This window comes from Nyctereutes procyonoides, unplaced genomic scaffold (genome assembly GCF_905146905.1).
Source record: "Nyctereutes procyonoides isolate TBG_1078 unplaced genomic scaffold, NYPRO_anot_genome, whole genome shotgun sequence".
In the NCBI taxonomy this organism is placed as follows: domain Eukaryota; kingdom Metazoa; phylum Chordata; class Mammalia; order Carnivora; family Canidae; genus Nyctereutes; species Nyctereutes procyonoides.
The window spans coordinates 20,750,778-20,775,211 of NW_026575141.1; the positions used below are offsets into that span (position 1 = coordinate 20,750,778).

Below are 24,434 nucleotides of genomic sequence, written 5' to 3' on the forward strand. Positions count from 1 at the left end.
AATTCAAAAAGATCCACCATATATGTTTGCACATGTGTAAATGTGGCTATTTGGTATTTTCACTCCAGTTTATGTGGACAAGCCTCCAAACATTTCATGAAAATCTGCAGGTCACTTGAGATGTATTATCAACATGTTCCTGAAACCAGGAGTTCTCCCAAAAACAGATGATTGGGGAAATTCATTTCTGTAAGAGAATTAGGAAGATGTAATAATAACAGTAATTCAGTGGGTAAACATGTTAAATTAAGGAGAAGAAAAATGAACAACTGTATAAATAGAGGTTACATTTAAGTAGGCTTTAAATCATTTGTCTTAAAAGAGCAATCAAATTCCTTTCTTGTTCAAAGCAGTTTACAAATAACACATTCTATTCAGTCTCCTATGCAGAGTCAGCTCCATATGGACATCTACCTTAAAAGTTCTTTCTCTTGAAAATTTTGAGAGAAAGGGGTGAGGAGACAAAAGAAGTCAAAGAGATTTTTTTTTTTTAAGCTAAAGAACAACAACCCCCACCAAGAACCAGCATTAAAGGCAACAGGAAGTTGCTGGTGGGAGGTCCAGAACTCACAGGCCATCTGGAAAGATTTGGCTTTCTTTGAACCTCATTTTTAGCACCAGGACCACAACACCCAGAACTAGGACTGTCCAGCCCCTTCCAGGATCAGAATGTAAGCCTGGCTGAAACCAGCAAATAAACTACAAAGTTTGAGACTGCCCAGTGCTGTAGTCAAACCATAGTTCTGGTGTAATCAAAATATCCATCTCTTAATTATTATCTAAACACTTATATACAGACGTATCTTTGCTTTTCCTGCATCTTAATCCTCCTAATGTATTACACTAGGATCGCTACCAAGAGAAAGGAAATGGGAAAAGGAGTAATATTCAACTTTGCTGTTGCTTGGATTAACAACAACAAAATACTAATTAATTTCAAGATGTGGGGGACGGGGGGGGGGGGGGGCGGGGAGCACCTGGGTGGCTCAGTCAGTTAAGCATCTACCTTCAGCTCAGGTCATTATCTCAGGGTCCTAGGATAGAGCCCCATATCAAGTTCCCTATTCAGCAGAGAGCCTACTTCTGCCTTTTACTCTGCCTCTGTACTCTCCTTCTGTCTCTCAAATAAATCAATAAAATCTTAAAAATAATAATAATAATTTCCAGATGGTTAGAAATAAATTCTAATGTCAACAATGAGATTTGGAATTCTCTCTTTTTTTATTCTCTTTTCCCACTCTCCTAGATAAGGGAAGCACTATTCTTTCTCTAGGCAACAGAATAATTCAAACCTTAATAAAAAATCATAAACCGATTGGCTACTTTCTATGCAGGAGGACAGTTGGCATAAAGTTGGATTTGTTCATCACTTTGATTAAATGAGATTCTATAGGTAGATAGTGCTATTATATTATCTTTATATTATTTAAATCTAGTATAATTGCCCAGCTTTTCCAAAAGTTATGGTCAGAAGATTTTGGAAGCAGTTAAGCCACGAATGTGGACATCTTCAGAGAGCTTTCCTTCCTTCTGACCAAGAGAAGCCAAATGTCATCTATAAACCCAGTCTGTAGGGGCACCTGCATGGCTCAGTGGTTGAGTGCCTTTGGTTCAGGTCATGATCCCAGGGTCCTGGGATTGAGTCCCACATCAGGCTCCATCTGCCTAAGTCTACCTCTGCCTATGTTTCTGCCTCTCTCTCTGAGTCCCTCATGAACCAACAAACAAACAAACCCAATCTGTGATTTGCTTCTATTCAGGAATGGTGTCCTTTAATTTAAATGGTTACCTCTGGTTCTGGTGCTTGTTTTAAGTTTAACACTTTTTTAGATTGGTACAAGGCTCAGAGGTGGGAAATACTATTCTACTAGCATTGGGAGAGAGTAAGATTTAATCATTCATAAAGCCTCAAGGGGAAAACACACACACCAACTGATAAATAAACCAATGCTCCTAAGGAAAACTAAAAATATAAAATCACTCTGAAACTCTTATTCTGTTAACTAGGCATTAATGCTAAAACTCACAGCTCCAAGAAACACACATGTTAGTTTTTTTAAATCTTTGGAAGTTCTAAAAAGTAAAATCTCACAGAACCATCTTTTCTTTCCCCACATTCACTTTTGGCTGTATATTCCATTACTCTTTGACTATCAGTTATACTCATAGGTGTTTGCAGAAATGGCTTTCAACGAACACCAGTATTGGGCCAGAATGTTCTGTACAGAAGGGAAAGAGAAAGCTTTGATTACCTGTTCCCCTTGACTCCCAATTCCGGGGACACCCATTGGCCCTTGGGGTCCCACAGGTCCCAAATCTCCCTGTATAAAAAATAAGACAGAAATGTAACCGTAAACCTCATTCTTTCATACTTTGCTAATCTTGAATTGTGCTGAAATGAAATCTAGCTATGCCATAAAAGGGTTCAACATAAAAAGTTAGAAAACTCTCTTTCTTTTAAACAGTGTATAGTTAAAGTTTGCCAAAGTAGTGAATGATATTTTCACTACGTAGTCTAAATTGGTATTTGCACCAGTTTATATTTACCAATCATTTTTCTCACAAGGACCAAAAGTGCCTAAATGGTTATTATAATGACACAAACACTTCCTGTTAGGATCATAACAGAAATATTTAGAAACCTAATATTCATAGGGTACAAGAAAATCAGGATTTTTCTAAATTTTCTAGATACCTTTCCCTCCACATCTTGCTAAAATACATTTTAAAAATCAAGAAATTATTTAAGGTAAATGCAACAAAATTAAAGAATCACACCTTTTCCTTCCTTGAAATAAATTTGAAAAACAAATTATCAGTAAGAAGAACACTATCAATTATTCATTCTTTGTGTCTTTCAACAAATACTTGTGAAAGCCCATTATGTGCCAGGGATTGTTCCAAACATTGGGGAAGGAACAGTGACCTAAATAGCCAAAAATCTCTGTTTTCACAGAGCTTGCATTTTAGTAGGGAAAACAGAAGATAGTAAACAAAATAAATAAGATAAAATAAATATTATGTTGAATAAGGGTAAGTGCTAAGGAGAAAAATAAATTGGGGAAGGAGGAGACAGCTATAGTTTTGTGTAAGGTGTCCAGGGATGGCCTCACTAATGAAAGGGAATGAACTAGGTAGAAACAGAAGAAAAAACATTCCAGGCAGAGCAAACATCCAGTACGAGGATGATGCCTAGCACATCCCAGAACAGCAAGGACACAATGAGACGCATATATTTTTTATTTTTTATTTTTAGATGAAGGCTCTATGCCCAATGTGGGCCTTGAGCTCACAACCCTGAGATTAAGAGTTACGTGCTCTACCAACGGAGCTAGCCAGATGCCTTAGACATTTAAATGTCAATTGTATTTAGGCTATATTAGGATCCATGAACTTGTTCGTAAACAGCTGGAGACTAAACATTATTCTTAAGGGCCATACTGAGGTCTCTGTCATAACTAATTAATGCTGCTTTGGTAGTGAAGAAGTAGCCACAGACACTACTTAACTGAACAGATGTGCCTATTTTCTAAAAACACTTTATAACAGCCAACCCCATAGTTTATCAATGCCTGGGATAAATAAATGTTTTTTGAACAAAATTATATCATTAGATCATAGTTCATATAATATCATGGGGTGCCTGGGTGGCTCAGTTGATTAGGTATCCAACTCTTGATCACAGTGTCGTGAGTTCAAGCCCCACATTGGGCTCTACGCTGGGTGTGGAACCTGTTTAAATAAATAAATAAATAAATAAAGTATCCTGATCTTGTCATTAAGACATGCCCTAGAATACGCTTCTTAGTATTTTACTTTTTGTCAACCCCCAGTCTAAATAAATATCTAAGAAGGAAAAATGTAATGGACTCAAGTTCTAGTTTAAAGCTGGATTATTCTGATACAAAATTTGATTGCTTGTCATTTGGCAGACACTGGGCTAAATGTTTTTGATGCATTATCTCACTTAATCCTCACAAGTACTCTCTAGAGGTAGGCATCCCTATTTTCCAGATGAGGTTAAGTACCTTGCTTCAGTCACACAACTGTTTAATGACAGAGGCAAGATTCAAATTCACTCTCTCTCTGACTCCAGAACCCAACTCATAACCACTGTTCTGCAAATATTCAATGAATGCATAAGAAGGATCCTCTTTCGCGCCTTATTATTTACATTTAATATCTGTATCAAAACTACTTCCTTGTGTTTTACCCATTACATATTTTGAGAGTCCTTATCATAGAGGTGTTTATCTTATCACTTGAATTACAGACACTAAAGTACTTGAATCTAGTATTATATATAAAAGAATAGGAAAGGAAGAAAGAGGGAAGAGAAAGATAAGATGGTATTGATTTGGTAAGGCAGTAGTAGCAGATGAAAGCCTCATAATTACTATGTGATACTGTCTGATATTTCAATATATTTTCTTTGTATGAGCTCCAGATGTAAAAACAAATATCATGATAACAACACCTGAAAAAGTTAATTTACTGAACTTATAAAACAATAGAACTGATGTGCTCAGTTCTTACTGCTCGAAAGGGGGGAAAAAAAACAACTTATATATTGTTAGGGTATTTTGGAGCTGGAGCTGAACTATTTGAACCAAGAATTATATTGTAACTGAAATTTGTATAACTCACTATTTACCAGTATCTCTGCTATTTAAAAACAGTGACCTAGACGAGACAGCTATCAGTAAATAAAAGAAATAAGTAATTCAAAATTGAAACACAACACCTAAGATAATAATGAATATAAATTATTATTCTAATATATAATGTGATGATATGCTTATAGTTTAACATATAACTGACTCCAAATTGATATTAGGTCTCTGTTTTTTGCACATTTCTTATATCCTCTCCCCTTCTAGCAGCTTTTCCTTCCCACTGATCTGTAAGACCTTATCAGCCTCCATAGCTCCTATTACCAGCCTCACCACACTTCTAATCTGGGTATAATCTGCAGTTATTTTAAAGAAAACAAGTAACTAATGAGAAAGAGAAAAGCAATGACAGGCCATGGTATTAAACAATTTTAGAGAATACTGTCAGATATGGCCATTCAATGTAATGAACTAAGATAAAAGGAAGTCTGCTCCATAGTCATGTCTGAGCACAGACAAAAACAACAACATCCAAATCACCCATCCCCAGCAAAATGATCACACATCCCCCTATACTAGCTGAAATGAATGACTGCTACTCTTTTACCAATTAAAGCTAAGCCTGACTCCATTTTTCCCACCTCCTAGATAAGATTCATTAAGATAGCCAGTTTTAAAATTACCTCACTTCCTAACAGCATTCAATCCAAAATCAACTGCTACTTTCTTAGATACTTCCCAAAGTCGCCTAAGACAAGCCCAAATCCTATAAAAAATCTTTAATCTTCTTAGTGAATATCGATGAGTTCCCCATGGTATGTGGCCTCCCTCACTGCACTGAATCTATAAACCTAAGTTTGTTCAACTATATGTGGATCCCTCTTGGTCCTTGTTAGAGGGCATCAATGCTAGTCTTCTAAAATGAGTTCTCTTATTTTAGTTCTATTTTAAAGTAATAGTATTTGAGTGAGCACATAAGGATGGACATGCACTTTCTATAATGGGGTCAAGTCAATACATTTTAAAAAACTATTTTCTTTAATAAGAAGAGGTCTGTTTTGCTAATGTTTGGTTTCAAAGCTGCTTAACTGAAGATAGTTTTACTGGAAGTCAAAACCCAAATAAACGAGACGTTAGTATAAATACACATGATGGGATATCTCAAATCATAATTCATTTTACATAATAATATACCTTGCATATACTAGATTTATAATTAACTGGATACCTGTATGATACGGTCATCAGGTTGAACACAGTTCATAAATCTACATGCATAAAGAACAGTGAACAAAATATTTTATTGGCATCTTTCCTATTGTATACCCTATATGCAGTACCTTGTCCCCTTTGATTGACAGGCCTTGTAATCCTTGTGGGCCAATTGGTCCTTCAGAGCCTTTTTCACCCTGAAAATATGCGGGAGAAATATTAGTATATTAATAAAAATCGGGATTTAAAAACAGTTGAAGCATTCAAAGCATCAGATTCACTACTCACTACAAATGGGTAATTCTAGCTGACCCCAAGATTTGTAACTTACAACAAAATATAATTAGTTTTATGACTCTTAGATAGGAAGAAATCTGTCCAAATAGAACATGTACACATATCACTAAAGTTGGAGAAAAGCTCCATTCCTGATACAATCAGATATACCTGGAAATGGAGGACCTATCTAATCATGCAGTACAACAAACAGAATCAATCTTCCATTTCCTTAACACTGCTCAACTAGATCCATCACACAATGAAAATTCATCTTTTGTATTAGTATATGAATACTTGCTACTATTGAATTACTTATTAAACATTTTATATCATAATTTATAAACATTCATTGAAAATTTAGTTTTAGAACAAGTCATAGAAAATCTTCTTGAGGGATGCCTGGGTAGTCAGCGGTTGAATGTCTGCCTTTGGCTCAGGGCACAATCCCGGGGTCCTGGGATCCAGTCCCACCATGGGCTTCCTGCAGGGAGCCTGCTTCTCCCTCTGCCTATGTCTCTGCCTCTCCCTCTATCTGTGTCTCTCATGAATAAATAAATAAAATCTTAAAAAAAGAAAAGAAAAGAAAAGAAAATCTTGAAGGTACTTTAAGTCACATGACCTATGTAAATAGCTCTGGTCGTAATGTAATTTTAATGAAGTCATACGTTTTGTGAATTTGTGTGAAAAATAAACCATATGATCAATTAGAAATAGCATTCATGGGCAGCCTGGGTGGCTCAGCGGTTTAGCACCGCCTTTGGCCCATGGCGTGATCCTGGGGTCCCCGGATCGAGTCCCACGTCGGGCTCCCTGCATGGAGCTTGCTTCTCCCTCTGCCTGTGTCTCTGCCTCTCTCTCTCTCTGTGACTATCATAAATAAATAAAAATTAAAAAAAAAAGAAATAGCATTCATTTCATGAGTTTTTTTAACCCAGAGTAAAATCAAAGAACACGTGCAAGAAACCTAGGAAACAGGAAAATATACCTTTAAGTCCCTCCTTATTTATAATTTATTCACTTTAGCTCTACATCATCACAAACTAACCCCAAGTAGCTCGTATAGAAAACTCCCATTGGCCCTGCTGGTTGGGGGATGAAGTATTCTGATTAATGGGTTTTCTGAAATCTACCACAGAATAAAATTACATAAGATGACCCTAAAATAACCCTGAATATAATGTATTCTTTCTGTGAAGAGATACAGGGTGATGCAGTGCTGTGAGCTGTTATGAATAAAAGTATATCATTATAACATACAGTTGAACCTGTCACTAAGACCTGCCCTGCAGCCTGCTTTTTAATATTTCCCTTATTCATTTCTCATTTACTTATGTACCTTAAAAACCCCCACAGACTCTCAAGAGAAATAACCCTGGCTATTTGAATTTCCCAGGTTGTTTGGACTATTTATAAACAGAAATTGACGATATGCCAAAAAATTCAAGAAATTATGTATTATAAAACTTTCTAAAATGTAGCACTAAACTGCTGGTCTGTCTTCTGATAGTGATACTCTGGTTAGGTTAGGGCTTTAGTAATGTCCCCTTTATCTTACAAATGATTTCCATTGATTATGCCAAATAAGTTTATGAGTTAATGAGGGCCTCTTTTAAAATTCAACCCAGCAGTCACTCACAACTTAGTATGAAATAGGTTGTAACAAATTGATTTTTTTTCTCTAGTTGAAATTTAGGCTACTCACAGACAATAGAATTTTGATTCTGGTGGAAGAGGCTAAGAAGGAGATGATATTTTATAGCATGAGGCTGGGATGAGAAGGCCAGATCTTGGTGACCTTACCAAATAGCTGAAACGGAAGTTCTTAGATACTTAGAAAACAGCATCTGCTTCTCTGGGTGGTATGTGTATGCATGCATGTGTGTTTGGGGAAATAATTTAGAAAAGAAGGAAAAAGGACCCTGAAAATGTATTCTTGCTTACTATGAAATTTTGTTGATGTTGCCCAAAGTTGGAAAATCATTTTCTGTGTGGCCTTTGGTAGATGGTGGATAAACAGCCTAGACTAGGGGTCAGCAAACTATAGCCCATTGGCTAAATATGGCCCCCTGCTGGTTTTTATGTAAATAAAGCTTTATTGGAATACAGCCACACTCACTCACTTATACTTAGTTGATGCCTGCTTTCATGCTACACCAGCAGAGGTTAAATCATTGTGACAGATACCATACTGCTCACACAGCCTAAAATATTTATTTTCTGGCCCTTTACAGAAAAAGCTTGCCAACCCATGATCCAGAGGAACTGGAGCACCAAGAATTATACATGGGAACAGTAGAAACATTTAAAATCTCAATTGCCAGGTAAAAGATACATTTTTCATAGCATTTTGCTCCTTATGATAACAAGGTAATTCCAGTTCTGTCCTCCCACACATATTTTCTTTCTTTTTTTTAATAATAAATTTATTTTTTATTGGTGTTCAATTTGCCAACATACAGAATAACACCCAGTGCTCATCCCATCGAGTGCCCCACTCAGTGCCCGCCACCCAGTCACCCCCACCGCCCGCCCTCCTCCCCTTCCATCATATTTTCTTTCTTATTATACTAATGACAATATGATTACACATTGGTTTATTAGTTTCTTATCTATGTTTCACAAAACAAAGCCGCAAGTAAAGTTCTGTCGAAGCTATGCTCAATAACTTAACTTTTGGGCATAAAGATGCTTTTTATCACTATGCTTGAATGACTACAAACTATGAGAGTTTTCTCATTTCACATGCAATAATTCTATCAAGTAAAATCTGTTAATTAGTTACTTATAATTGCAAATTTCACTACAGTTTCGTGTCAAGGGAAAATTTACATATTGCTTCCTTTAGGTAGGGTGAAGCTGGTCAGGAAAATATCTTCGACTTCTGATCATGGCTAGGACACATTTTTTAAAGTTGTAAATCATGACCATGCAAGACAAAGCACTTTTTTCATAGCCCAGAATGTATTGTTACCTTTGGCCCTGGAAATCCTTCTCCTGGTAAGCCCCTCTCTCCTGGTGCTCCCTCAGGACCACGGGGACCCTGTTGAGGAGAAGAGAGAATGAGGAGCAGGAAATGAGCAGGAAAGAGAGAGTGGGAGGGGTGGAGAGAGAAGGGAGAAGGAAGGAAGGAAGAAATGGTCATATCTTTTTTTTTTAATTTTTTTTTTTAGTTTATTTATGATAGTCACAGAGAGAGAGAGAGAGAGAGAGAGAGAGAGAGAGAGACAGAGACAGAGACAGAGACAGAGACAGAAGCAGGCTCCATGCACCAGGAGCCCGACGTGGGATTCGATCCCGGGTCTCCAGGATCGCGCCCTGGCGCGCTAAACCACTGCGCCACCCAGGGATCCCGAAATGGTCATATCTTGATTCACACGGGCATGCGGCGGTGGGACTCCTTCTAGCAAACTCTACACTGATCAGTAGAATCATAGAGTTGTGTAGAACAATATTCCCTTTGCATTACTTATTCCAGTTGATTGGTAGAAGATGTTCTATCCCAGTGTCCTCAAATTAGGGGAAAATGGAAATTAAGTGATGATTCAGAATAAGGATTAGGAAATAAATCCTATGAGGAAAGTCTAAAAATCTAGGACTCTGTGGTCTGGAGAAAGTTGCAGAGTGATTACACAATTGAAAAATATTGGGGGGAAAAAAAGGAAGAAAAATATCAGGAGACCTCTGTGAAGAAATCACGGCGCAGCTGCTTTAAAACATTGAATTCTGTTTACACATGTTTTAATTTCTATCCTGATACATTTGGATTCAAACTTGTATTTTTTCAAGGACTGCTGGAATCCACTGGAGGTTTATGTGCAAATAGGAATCTCGATAGCATCTTTCAGGGGAAGCATGGTTTTTGATCTCAGTGATTCAAATTAAGAATTCCAGGTAGCTTTTGCTCAGAAAGGCACTTGGGAAATCAGGTGAAGATTTCTCATAGAAGGAGAAAAACAACACAGTTTCAAGCTTTGAAGTGGACTGGCTTGAAACACACTAATTGAAAAATAAAAGACAACAGCAAGATACTCGCTTGAAGTTGGAATTTTAAAAAGGCAACAAATTTTCCCTGTCTTTATTCTTGGCCAGAAGGCAACAAAGCAGAAAAGAAACTAACAAGAATCTTAGAAGCACAAACTGAAGCTTTTCCCCTAATAGATCTAAAAAGATAATTAGGGCTTGCTTGGCAGGGAAGTGAACCTAAGATAGAATAAAGTCTACTGAGTTGCCCAGAAACTCCAAAGCCAGCACACTGCAGACACTGAGCCATCTGGGTGCTCCGAATGCGATAAGCCAGAGTAATCTGAGAGGCACTGTCTCCTGAAGCCTGGTAGCAGAAGTAGGAGGCAGCATTTGCTAATCAGTGACTAGAGATTTGTAAACAAGAAAGCCAACTGTACCCCGTGTTTAATTTTTTTTGCCTTTCCCTAATATTATATATTTTAAAAGACAGCCTCCTTCAGAATTTATGCATCACCAATTTCGTAAAGACTTTAATTAAAGGAAAAAGCTAACATTTAATTCAATTTAAATTGCTCTGCTTATGGGAAACCTAGCTTTTAACAACCTGAGACCTTAATCAAAGCACTAATATCCATGACAGCTCGCTCTAATGCTAGAGCAATTAACTAGGGGGAAAATAAATATAAGCATGAAAACTAGATTGCAAACTAAAAAGGCAAGTGCCTAGCTAACATCACATAATTTAACAACAACAAAAAAAATCAGTAAATTATTCCTCTTTCCCGATGATGAAACAAATGAAAATAGCACAATTTACATTAAATGCAAAGAAGTCTTTTTCCAGCTCACTCAAATTTTTTCCATTCATTCAGCAAATACTGACCTAGTGGGTGCAAGGCACTGTGCTAAATTCTGGGAATAGCAGACAGACCTGCTCCCTTGTCTCATAGAGCTTACAGTCTTTCACAATAATTGAAGGCATATTATGGTGTCATCCAGATGGAGGGTCAAGTCCTAGCTCTGCTGTGTGTTAGCAGTGTGATCTTCAACAAAGATTTTAATCTCTCCAAAGTTCAGCATCCTTATCATAATGGTGATAGCAACAGTATGTACCTACATCAACCATAGGTATTACTCTAAGGGTTAGGTCAGAGAGACTTAAAGCTCTCATATACTGAGCACTCAATAAATGTTGGCTATCACTATCAAAATTATTTTACTTGAATCTTGTGATTATGAAGAATATCCTTTCGTGGCATATTTAGGAATAAAGTAGCCTCAAGCAAATGGTTTACAGTAGGCAATATGGAGAGAGGGCTGCTGCACAGCATAAGCACTGAACCCTCCTTCCATTCCTGCATTTCTAGAGTATACCAGCCAAGGTGAGAGTGATGGCTTTGAGGAGCCATGTGTTCCAATCTGCTGAGAACAGAGGACAAATACTCATGAGTAGCCACTTAAAGGAATTTTAAAAAGCAGTGATCTAAGGTTTAATTACTATAAACTGTTGGAGTAATATTCCACATCATCAGTACATTCTCCTATTTTCCAGCTTAACAGAATGGAAGATGATTTCTTGGTTAAGAGAAAGAGCAGGTACTTTGGTTAGATGAACTGCACTTTATTACGACAGTACTCATGGATTATTTTTAAAAGATAGAAATGCCTCTATAAAAAACTCACAGTGTCCTTTTCAAAAGCCATGAGGACCAATTATAATTATGGCACACTTCTCTGACTTCTCATGAATGCCACTAATAAAAAAATAATGGAGGAATCTAATTATCAGTTAACAGTCTGACCAATGAAATGCTTTATTTGAGACATTAATGAGATAAAATGTGATTATCCATTATCTTATATTTTTCTTTATGATCTCACTAGTGTGGATAATCAATAAAAGTGGTTTTAACATACATTGCAAGCATTAAAAATAAATATGCTAAATAATAATAAAAATTGCCCATAATATTCAAACAGTACCATGTAATTTTTTAACCTCACAGTATTTATAGTTGTACATCAGGAAGTATTTTTTACTAATAGTGCTCTGAATATACTTGTACAAAAAAGTAAAAACCCAAAATCACTTGAAATCATTTAGACAAAGAAACAAACATAAAGGACCTTTGCAGAATTTTTCAGTCCCAAAGTAAGTCTCTATGTTACTTCTAAATAATTCAAAAACTCACAATGTTGGGTTTTTATTATGATATTTTGGTGCAAAACGTTTTCATACATTGTGATCTGCCCCACCTTTGTTATGATTTCAGTTCCCAATTAAACCACAGACTTCATAGTGTTACTCTGATTTGTATAATTGTGGCTTAGAAAGCAAACAAACAAGAACTTCACATCCTGGTAGTATTGTGAAAACTCTCTAGCTACAAACAAAAAGGCAAGTAATACAAATTTTTCTTTAATAACGAATTCTAAAGGCATAGCTGAAGTCACAGGACTCCAAAACAAAAGGAGAGTGGAACACAGAACTGGTGCTATGGCCATCCTGGGTGAAGAGTGTGGTTGTTTGGTGGAAATAAGTCTAGAAAATCTAAGAGAACTGGGAGCAAGGATTTTGGCTCACTCAATGGAAAATGAGGACAGAATTAGAGCTGGGCACAGACCCTGCCTAAGATTCACTCTCTCTCTCTGCCCCTCTACACCCCCTACCCCCATGCACACTCTCTCTCTTAAAAAAAAAAAAAGCCTATGGTCAGTATATTATTTTTAGGAGCAGATACCAATACTGATGACATTTCAAGCTTGTTAGCTAAAAGCACATCTTAAAAGTTCAATAACCAGGGGCACCTGAGTGGCTTAGTTGGTTAGGCATCTGACTTCGGCTCAGGTCATGATCTCAGAGTCCTGGGATCCAGCCCTACATCGGGTGCCATCAGGCATGAAGCACACAACAGCCACACTGGGTCCCTATTGGGTTCTGCGCTCAGTGGGGAGTCTGCTTGTCCCTCTGGCCCTTCCCTGGCTCGTGCACACGCTCTCTTTCTCAAATAAATAAAATCTTTTCTTAAAAGTTCAATAACCATATATACATACATGTAGATATATGCATACATGCATGTGTATATAAAAATACACTCACATATTCTTATACATAGGTGCTTTCTAGTTAGATTTTTTTAATATTAAATTTTGAGGGCTCTTTATACAGTTTTAATATAAATCCTTTGTCAGATGTGTGGTTTGCAAATACTTTCTCCTGGTCAGTAGCTTTTCTTTTCACCCTTTTAACAGAGTTACAGGACAAACACTTTCACTGTCCAGGAGTCCAACTAATCAATTTTTTTTCTTTTTTGGATCATGTTTTTTGTGACATGTCTAAGAAATCTTCACTAAGCAGTAGGTCCCAAAGATTTTCCCTCATGTTTAATTCAAAAGTTTTATAGTCTTATATTTCACACTTAAGTCTATGAGCCATGTTGAGTTCCTTTTTTATAAGGTGTGTGTGAAACTTACTTAGGTTGAGGTTCATTTTTTTGTGTGTATGGATATCCAATTGGTTCAGCACCATTTGTTGAAAAAGTTATGCTTCCTTCATTGAATTGTTTTTGCATTTTTATCAAAAAAATCAGTATGGGGATCCCTGGGTGGCGCAGCAGTTTGGCGCCTGCCTTTGGCCCAGGGCGGGATCCTGGAGACCCGGGATCGAATCCCACGTCAGGCTCCCGATGCATGGAGCCTGCTTCTCCCTCTGCCTGTGTCTCTGCCTCTCTGTCTCTGTGACTATCATAAATTAAAATAAAAATAAAAAAAAATCAGTATGTGGGTCCATGCCTGGGTTCTCTATTCTATTCCACTGATCGTGTTTTTACAATTCGCCAGATCTGCACAATCTTGATTACTAGAGCTACGTGAATAAAACACTTTCTTCAGCTTTTTCTTTTTGAAAATTGCTTTTAACTAATCCGGCTCCTTTGACTTTATATATAAATTTTAAAATAATCTCATCCATATCTATAACAAAAATCTTACTGAGATATTTACAAAGACTTGCATTAAACTTTAAATCAATTTAAGGAGATTGACAGCTTTATGGTGTGTCAAGTCTTCAATCCATGAACATGGTGTGTCTCTCAATTTATTAAATATTCTTTCATTTCTTTCATCAGTGTTTTGTAGTATTTAGGATGCAAGTCCTATATATTTTTATTAAATTTATACCCAAGTATTTCTATTTTTTAAAGACTATAAATGCTATTATATTTTACATTTTTATTTCTGTGTCCGTTTATAGAATATAGATATAAAATTAAATTTGTCTGTTCTCTGTATATATGAGATTGGTTTGTGTTTTTTTGTTTGTTTGTTTGTTTGTTTTTAAGGTTCCACATATAAGAGAGACCATATGGTATTTGCCTTTCTCTGTCTGACTTATTTCAGTTAGTATAATGTCCTCAAAGTCCATCCACCATGTTGTTGAAAATGGCAAATGGCAAGACTTCATTCTTTTTATGACTGAATAGTAACTCACTTTCCTATATATATATACAGTAGTAATCCATTATATATATTGTGAGACATATACATGAGATACATATAGACAGAGATAATAATTTCTTTTTTTTTAAGATTTTTTTTTTTATTTGACAGAGAGAGAAAAGGAGTGCACACAAGCAGGGAGAGCGGTAGAAGAGGGAGAAGAAGCAGGCTCTCCACCAAGGAGGGAGCCTGATGCAGAGTTCAATCTCAGGACTGTGGGCAGACGATTAACCAATTTAGCCACCCAGGTGGCTTCTTTACCCATTTATCTATTAACGACCATTCCATTTGGTTCCCTATATTGGCTATTGTAAATAGCAATGAACATGAGGATGCATACATCTTTTAGTGGTTAATGGTTTTATTTTCTTTGAATAAGTACCTAGAAGTGGAATGGCTGGATCATATAGTGATTCCATTTTTAATTTTTTGAGGAACCTCCATATTGTTTCCACAGTGGCTAGACCAAATTACATTCCCACCAATGGTGCATGAGGGTTCCCTTTTCTCCACATCCTCACCAACACTTGTTATTCTTGTATTTTTTTTAACAGTCATTCTAGCAGATATGAAGTGACATCTCATTTTGATTTTGATTTGCATACCTGTTGGTCATTTGTACATCTTCTTTGCAAAAATATCTACTCAAGTCTTCTGCCTGTCCTTCGATTGATTTTTTTGTTAATATTACTGAGTTGTATGAGTTCTTTATATATTTTGGATATTATAAGATATATGATTTGAAATTATTTTCTTCCATTCTGTAGATTGCCTTTTATTTTGTTGATGGCTTCCTTTAATGTTCAGAAGCTTTCTGGTTTGATCTAGTACAGACTTGTTTATTTTTGCTTTTGTCTTTTTTTTTTTACTTTGGGCATTAAATTCGAAACATCATTGCTAAGACCTATGTTAAGGAGCCTACTGCTTGTTTTCTTCTAGGAGTTTTATGGTTGTACACTCAAGACTCAAATCCATTTTGAGTTAATTTTTGCGTATGGTATAAAATAGTGGTCCAGTTTACCCAATATCACTTATTAAAAAGACTGTCCTTTCCCCAGTGTATATTCTTGGCTTCTTTGTTGTAAATTAATTGACCATATATGTGTGAATTTATTTATGGGCTCTCTATTCTGTTCCATTGGTCTAGAGTCTGCTTTTGTGCTAACATACTGTTTTGATTACTATAGCTTTGTAATATATTTAGAAATCAGAAAGTGTGATGCCTCCACCCTTGTTTTTCTTTCTTAAGATTGCTTTGGCTATTCAGGATCTTTTATGGTTCCATACAAATTTAAAGGTTGTCTGTTTCCATGGAAAATACCATTGGAGTTTTCATAGGGATTGTATCGAATCTGTAGATTGCTTTGGGTAGTATGGACATTTTAACAATATTAATTCCTCCAATTTGATCCAGTTGTTTTTATACTTACCTCAGTGAGTTAGTTACTGTTATTTTCTGGGAGAATAATGATGACTTGAAAAGCTAAGAGCATTTCTATACTAGGATAGTCATGTTTTATTCATTTCTTCTCCAGATCTCTTTTGACAGAAACACTTTTTTTTCTTCTGCAAAAATAGTAAACTTCAAAGCTCCATAAGCTAGAAGCTGCAAATAGCACAGGTATTACCTGTCTACCTTCATCAGTCCTAGTGTTAGAGTATGCTCATAAACTCATAAGCTAAAAAAAAAATAAAAAAATAAAAAAAATAAATAAACTCATAAGCTAGATAATGAGCAAGGTCCTTATTCTCAATGATTTTCTCATGATTACATGAAAGTCAGTTACAAAGTATAGACCTTAGGCCTGAATCCAGTTCTCCTATCTCCTAGGAGATTTTGACACATGAGATCTCTTTCTTTCTTGGACAAGCTGATTAATCTTGTGAGAGAGTTCAGTAAGAGAGAGAGAGAGCCAGTTGTACATATCGTGCCATGCATGTGTGTGTGTGTGTGTGTGTGTGTGTGTGTGTGTGGCTCTATTTCAAGTCTTATGAAAAATAACACTTGGATCTGACACTTGCATATTTTTTGTCTTTTGTTATCCCCAAAGATGCAAGATGGGCTTAATTTGACAATTTAGTCTAACCACAAAAGGCACATGAGAAACTATATTTGTACTTTCTATTCCATCTATAATTTCTTGCTACTTACTGGCTGGCCTGGCTCACCGATGCCGATTGGTCCTGGTGCCCCTGTTCTTCCTTCCTGACCTCTTTCCCCCTAAGAGAAAGAAATATCAAATGAAGATTTGAGTTTTTAAAGAAAGAATAAACATAGCACAAGATACTCTGGAGATTTCAACAAGGATATGTGTTGTACAATAGTCAAGCTTTTCACAATCATAAAGATAAAAAAAATTCTGGAGGAGGAGAAATGGCTGAAATTTAAGGGAACAAATTACTCTAAAATGTTCATCATCCCTTCTTGTATAAGTGCCATACACCACTTTTAGCTTTCAGAAGCTGTTGTGTAGCAATTGGAAGGATGGACTGTATTCAATTCATTTGAGTTACTGAAAGGACCAAGCTAACAATGCTTGTGCTGTTCCCTGCCCTTCTCACCATCATCCTGGAATGCCATCCTCTTCTTGTCCTCATTCTATTCCATTTTACCTCTCCTTTCAGCCCTGTTTCACGTTTGATCTCCTTCAGAATCTTTTTCTGATCACCTTGCCAATACAAACTCCACCTTCCCTGGAGTCTCAATATGCTTACTGTTTAAATGCTATCCATGGTGATACTTGATTATATTAGATGTGCCTGTTTTGTACCACTCTCTATTTTAGTCCCGCATCAAAGTCTTATTGTCCCAAAGACATAGAAAAGCCATTTAAAATAAGCACTTCTGTTCTGTGACATCCTGCATGATGCAGAGCACTCCAGGGTGTTAGATATTCTGGTACTTTCTAGTTCCCTACAAACCTTTCTATCAACACTTACTTATTCAGTGTGGTGGTCCTTCTGGTTTCTGCCCCTCTATGCTTATTTAATGTGAACAGGTGATAGTTCATATGTTAAGATGTTTCACATCCCAATATCACTCTTGCATGTTAACATTTAAATTCCATGAAAACTCAACAGAACTAGATGTACATTGGCAAGAGGGTGGGTATTTGGAGGCAAGACAAATTTTTTATACCAATTGAATAAAAAAAATACATTGTGGTAACTGCCCCAGTGTCCAAGCACCCAGACTGTAAGTACCTTCTATACGCAGCCTCTTTGCATCTAGAGGGCAAAGCTGAGCAGAGTTTGAATAACAAACAGCATCGCCAACTCCTGTAATAAATTCAGTACTCATTAACGGGGAAAAAGGCAAGAATCATTACCTTAATACCTTGCTGTCCAATACCAGGGGCTCCTGGAGGACCATCAGGACCAGGGGGACCTGGTTCACCCTGGAGGAAGAAAAGTTACACATTAGGTCAACTCAACAGTATTTGTTGAACAGCTCTTACATGAAAAGTGATGCAGTAGGAGCTTTGAGGGCAAATCTAAGGGAGATCTGGGACATGATCACTGTCCTCAAAGTCTTTATAATCCAGTTGGAAGGACAACATAGACCCAGGATTGAATTAACCACCAGACACAGCAGGCACAGTATCTAGGGTCCATGAATGTATTTCCATTTTAATGTTTAAAATCAGAATAAAAAATTAAAAAATAATAATGGTGAATACATAACAATGAATCCAGTCTAGATTAAATTTGTCTTTCTGTCAGCTCAGTTGTCATATATAATTTTTAACATTTTTTATGGAAAAAGAGGCCCACAAAAGCAAAAATTTTTAGGATCCTGCAGCCCTCATTTGTTTGCTCAACAAATATTTATTCTGTCCTTCTGACAGACACATTTGTTTCCTACTGAATGACCATCCTTTCCTTTCTTTCCCTCCTTACTATTAGAACTCTGACCTCTTCATGTCCATGAATAGCTAATTCTTCACACTCAGGGCTGTAGGATGAATGATAATTGGTTCAATGCAAGTCTAGAATCTCCTTTCCCTTTGCTACTGGCTGGTCCTCTGGCTTAGTTCCAACAGATGAGATATGGGGATGTTCTTAGGTACAAAGAGAAAGCTTTTGCCTCTACTTCTTCTTTCCTAGTTGGAGATATGGTAGCTGTCTTGTAACCATGAGGTAACAATCTCTCAGACTAATGCTAACCATTGAAGAGGATGATGCAGAGAAACATTTTTAACTGCCCTAGCTCCTGGAAAACCTCACTGCACTTGATCAAGCAAAACCTCATAGAGCTATTTACCTTCAAACCTTCTGTTTAATAAACAACAAGAATTCTTATGGTGTAAGCCACAATTAATCAAGATGTCTGTTATTAGAAGCCAGGTGCATTTTCAATTAATAGTCTGCTATGTGGCAGGCCCATCCTAGAATTCAAGCATCACAGAACTGAACATTGATGCACTCAAACTTCTACATTTCATGAGTGAGGAACTTGAGTCCAGAGAGGTTACATGGCCTTCCCAAACTCACACTCAGTATCACCCACAGGAACATGGCTCTTCAGATTTCTCAAATTTCTGGTTGTGTGGCATGTTGATAGGGGAAAGCAGAGTGGCTATTGATTAAAATTTCTTTTTCTTATTTTTTTCTGTTTACCAAAAGAATGTATCTTCATTATAGAAAATTTGCTATAATTATCTATTTATAATGACTACTGATTTCTGGTACATTTCCTTCTAGTTCTTTATGTACACGACATACCTCTATTTTATGTTGAAGATGATTTCTAAATCCTCTCATATTTGAGTTAATGAATCCTTGCCATTTAAAATTTCATCCAACTTACAGATTTCTCTCTTCTCTTCATCCTTGTGTTAAGCAACAGTAAAACGGAACAAGAAGTTGAGACAAACTTTCTCCAGATTGAGGGGAACAAAAGAATTGTCACCAATGTTAAAGACTCAATTTTCCCTGGAGGCTTGTGATTTTGAAGAGGACTCTTACTAACTAAAGCAATGTCCTTTTGATATGGTAGGGGCATTATTTTAAGGAAGTCTATGGACTTTAATCAATTGCAAAAGGGAAAAAGAAGGGACAAGAAGAGGGGTCAGAGTCAAATCAGCTCCCCAAAAGATATGCCCAGGCTCAAAATCATAACAAAGAAAATCTGTCACAAAATCTGTTGATTGTTAGAGTTTATGATGCTTTGGCATTTGAGTGGACTGGATCTAAAGGTACCTTCAGTTCTTTCTTTCTTTTTCTTTCTTTCTTTCTTTCAGATTTTTATTTCTTTGAGAGAGAGAGAGAGAGACCACAAGCCAGGGGGAGAGGCAGAGGGAGAAGCAGACTCCTCACTGAGCAGGGAGCTCAATGTGGGCCTCGATCCCATGACCCTGGGATCATGACCCAAGCCAAAGGCAGCCGCCTAACCGACTGAGCCACCCAGGCAACCCCCAGTTCATTCTTTTAACTATAAGTCAATTTGGCAGATAAATCAACTTGAATTTTCCCTTTAAAATTCAAAGTTGTACTTATTTTTATATGTATATTAAATGTTCTGGAGCAGCCAGATGATCACCATTCTTAGCTGTTACTTGGTCTTGGCCATGGAATTTCTCCATAAATAATATTAGACATAAAGGTTCTCCCAAATTTGGAGCTGTTCTCTCTCTCACTCTCCCCCCCCCCCCTTTTTTTGGAGCTGTTCTCTTGACCTCAAAGTTTAAGTGGTAGAGAATATTTGGCTTCCTAATTTAGATTCCAAATTTTCACTTCAAAGAAACTTTTTCTTAAAATTTCCTGTGCCACACCCTTGTGAGTTATATTGTATGTGGGTGATGGTTTCCATCACTTAGCAAAGGAACACCAAGCATTTAGTATGTCGGCAATAATGGAGTAAACACAGAGAAGTTTGTGGCACAGTCCCTAAACTCAAAGGCCTAGTTTAAGAGATAAAAAACACCATTAGAATAATAATAACATAAGTCCCTAAGTTCCCTTATTCTATTCATTCCCCATCCCTTTTATATTAATTAGGTTCTGTAATGAATCAGAAGGCTTTTAAGTATCATATCTATCATATATCATATATTATATATACATAGTATATATTTGGAGGAGAATTTGAGTTTTTTAAGTAGTGGAAGCTCTGTGTTACTTAGTACTTTTCTATATGCTTGATTTAAAACAAACAAGAGCCTAGGTTGGTGAGGTTTCCTCTAACTAGGGACAAGGAATGGGTTCTGTTGTTAACTTGAAATGTGTGAATCAGGAAAATCAATAGGAGAAGCAACTGTCTTATCCTTCAACCCATGCGCTTCCTTTAGCTTTGGCCAAGTACCAATTCCCACTGAGCAATTTCTCAATACTGCTTTTTTAGAGAAGGTGCAGAGATCTGAAGGTTATAGAGGGACCACTTTCCCTTATCTTGGCACAGCTCAGTAGCAACATAGCTTCACCTTTCAGTTGCTTAAAAAAATTTCTCAGGAGCTTAGCCTCTCACCATAAGGCCTGCATACCAGTATTGGCCTACAATTAATGTTTATCCCTTTCATACTTCTCCTTTCCCTTTCCTACAAGATTCCTGAGGTAATAAATAAAGTGGTCTTGATTGTAACATACCATCACCAGGTAAGACAGAACAGGAAGAGAAGAATTAGCACTCTATTAACAATGATTTTCTGAAAATTCACCAAGGCCACATTGCCCATTATTCCTACCCCAACCTTCACCAGTAAGTACAAATACACAGAGAGAGATTTAATGGCTCTAGTACTATTTGTTATTTCTCTACTTCACTTTTTTTAACCATCAGAAGCATATCCAAAGAGGACCGAGTTAAAGTGAATAGCTCTGGAAGGGGTCTGTTTCTCATGACCTCCATATGAGTGTAAGCACAGGTAGGAACATTGAGGAGGACAAGTAAACCACTTTGATCGTCCTCAGAAATTAAGGATGCCTATGTGATGGGCTCCAACATTGAAAGAAGATGATGTCTTTTTTTTTTAAGAAGATGATGTCTAATAAAACCTAGTATTTTCAAGCAATGTCCTGATACTTTATATACATTATATCACTTACTCTTCTAATAATCTTAGGAAACGGTTATTTTTTTCCCTATTTTATGATATGGGATATAATCACCATGTTTTAATCTAATTTTCAATATGCATAGAATCACTGGGGGAAAAAAACATGGCTTTTTTATTCAGTCTAGTTGAATCCTGGCTCTATAATTTACTAACAGTTTGAGCTTTTGCAAGATCTCCATATGCAAAATGAGGATAATTATATCTACCTTGCAGCGTTGTTGAAAAGATGAAAGATACTGTCTATAAAACATCTAAGTCAAAACTAATCACATTATAGCTGTTTAATTTGTGTGGATTCAATTGTTATTCACTAGACTTTCATAAAGCATCACCCTGGTACTGCATACCCAGTTACATAATTATAGACATAAATCAGAGTACACCTGCACTTTGTAGACACTTACAATCTGGCTGAGAAACAAATGAGTATAAAAAAATACAAGCATGCAAGTTAGTGATAATAAAGGTATTAAGAGAGGATATAAAACTCTGAGGCAGAAATGTTCAATTCCACCTTAAGGAATTGGAAAAGTTTCATATTGCAGAGGAGATATTTGCTCTGAACAAAAAAGGTAGGATTCATATCTAATCTGGTAGAGGAGAGGAACAAAAGTTCAGAAAAGGAAAGAGTATGAAGCATAAAATAATCCAGGGATGGCCAACAGCTCTGTAGGCTCAAGTGGACTTACTCTTGTGAATAAGCCAACAATAGGGTCATTGTCCATCGCAGTGCCATCTACTAGAAATATACACTGAGCCACACATATAATTTTAAATTTTCTAGTAGCCACATTAAGAAAGTAATAACATAATAACATTTTACTTAACTCAATATATCTAAAATATTATCATTTCAAGATATAATCAATATAAAAATCTTATTAATGATTTTATTATTTCTCACACATATCTTTGAAATCCTATGTGTATTTAACAATTATAGCACACCTCTATTTAGACTAGCCATATTTCAAGGGCTCAACAACCACAAGTTGCTACTGTATTGAACAGGGCAAGTTTAGGAGTAAGGAGGCCAGAGGCTCAGGTCACAACCATGTTGAGGACCAACAATTAAGTAGAGTGAGAGTGGAAGAACACAGAAATGTCTTGTGGGGAGTTGAGGAAGGCAGTGGCTGAGAAAAAGAAATGGGAACTTCCAAGAATAGTGTGATAGAAGTCAGGAAAGATTTTCAAAAGGAACTCATTTCCAAAGACAAACTCCTACCCTTCCCCTCGCAGCCTGATCATCTTCCAGCATTCTCTGAGGAAAGAGCACCAAATCCCTCCATGAGTCAAGCCAGAAGGAGTCATTCTTGATACCTCTCACTCCTTTACCCACCATATGTAATGCATCACCAATGCTTTTCCGTATGCCTTCTATTTCTGACTCAAATCCATCTACCTCTTGAATCCTCTACCATGTCTCTACACTCTACTTCAAATCAATATCACCTCTTGTTCAGACTATAACTAAGTCTTTAGTACCCTACACACATCCATTGTAGCATACTTTAATTTATCCACCCCTGCCCCCACTGCTGCCAGCACAGTCTTTTAATTTTAGTTTTAGGTTCAATCTGAGTGAAACAATTCAAAGCCTTTCCTTTTGCTCTTAGGAGAAAGACAGAGGTCTTTACAAAGCTTATGAGCCCCTACATGGTGTGGGTCCTACTGCCTTTCCAGTCCCTTTTGTAACTAGTTGCTTCTTTGCTCATCACCCTAGCAGCATTGGCCTTTGTTCAGTTTCTTGTGCTTGCCAGGCTCCCTTCTGCCACAGGATCTTAGCACATGCTATTCTATCCAGAATGTTCTTAGTTTCCTTTTTCCTAGTCAACCCTTACTCATCCTTCAAATCTTATTTTAAGCAGCACAGCTTCAGAGAGAGCTTCTCTGATTAAGCGTAATTCCTATTCTAGAGGGACTGATAGCACCATTTTCCTCTTTTTCTGACTATTCATTATAATTAAAACTCTGTATTTACTTAATATGTCTCCCCCAGATTGTGGGGACAATGTCAACTTTGCACTGTCAATGCTTAGCTAATTGATAACATTCACTCAATAATCCAGGCAGCAAACATTTACTGAGCAGCAAGCAACCTGGGAGCAGATCCCATGCTAGTTGCTGGAGGTGAACAAAACAGGAAACAAACAGGTCTGAGTTGGGGGAGTTGGGAATCTGGAAATGCTCTTTTGGAGTTCCTTTGGTTTAGTTAGGTTTTCAACCAAGAGCAATGATATATAAATTACATAGTGATACCAAGTACCTATAACAGTTTCTCCTGCAAACTTATCCAGGTAAAATTAAACATATCTTTTTCAGCTGAAGGAATGATGAAATTCCAATTGATGGTCTAATGTTATACTGTATGGGAAGTTCAGCTAGAGAAACCCAACATGCCTTATTCTGAGCATCAGCAAAGTTAACATCTTTTCCTGCTATAAGATAATAAATAATGAATGGTTGTCTAAGACTGAATGTTTTAAGGACAGAAAATTATCTTTTCTTGAATAATACAGTTATGAACAATTTAATCATACTTTGGGGTTTTAACATTAGAAAAGACATCTTAGCAACTTCTTTCTGTGTTACTTCTCAAATATGTGTAGCATCAACTTTAATATTTTAAGTCTTGTGACTAATATTCTCATACTTTCTAAATGGAAGAAAATGGTGGATGAGCATTTTGTAGGTGCAGAATGATTCAAGTATGGCCAAGATACAATCTCAGCTGAAACTCAATGCAGTGATGACTACATACAAAGATTTAGGAGAAAAGTCAAGAAAGGTCCTTTATGGAGGGGAAAGAAAGAAG

At 36.7% G+C, this 24,434-nt stretch overlaps 1 protein-coding gene across 2 annotated transcripts in view; it reads right to left on the bottom strand.

The window, feature by feature from the left end:
- COL28A1 (collagen type XXVIII alpha 1 chain) overlaps positions 1-24,434 on the bottom strand; it is a 180,770-nt gene that overhangs the window by 116,909 nt on the left and 39,427 nt on the right. For both annotated transcript variants that reach the window (XM_055307421.1, XM_055307420.1), the window contains exons 12-16: positions 17,894-17,962; positions 16,717-16,785; positions 9,076-9,144; positions 5,954-6,022; positions 2,253-2,321 (exon numbers count right to left, since the gene is read on the bottom strand). In XM_055307421.1, the coding sequence (XP_055163396.1) occupies positions 2,253-2,321; positions 5,954-6,022; positions 9,076-9,144; positions 16,717-16,785; positions 17,894-17,962 (345 nt within the window). The remainder of the gene's footprint in view (positions 1-2,252; positions 2,322-5,953; positions 6,023-9,075; positions 9,145-16,716; positions 16,786-17,893; positions 17,963-24,434) is intronic.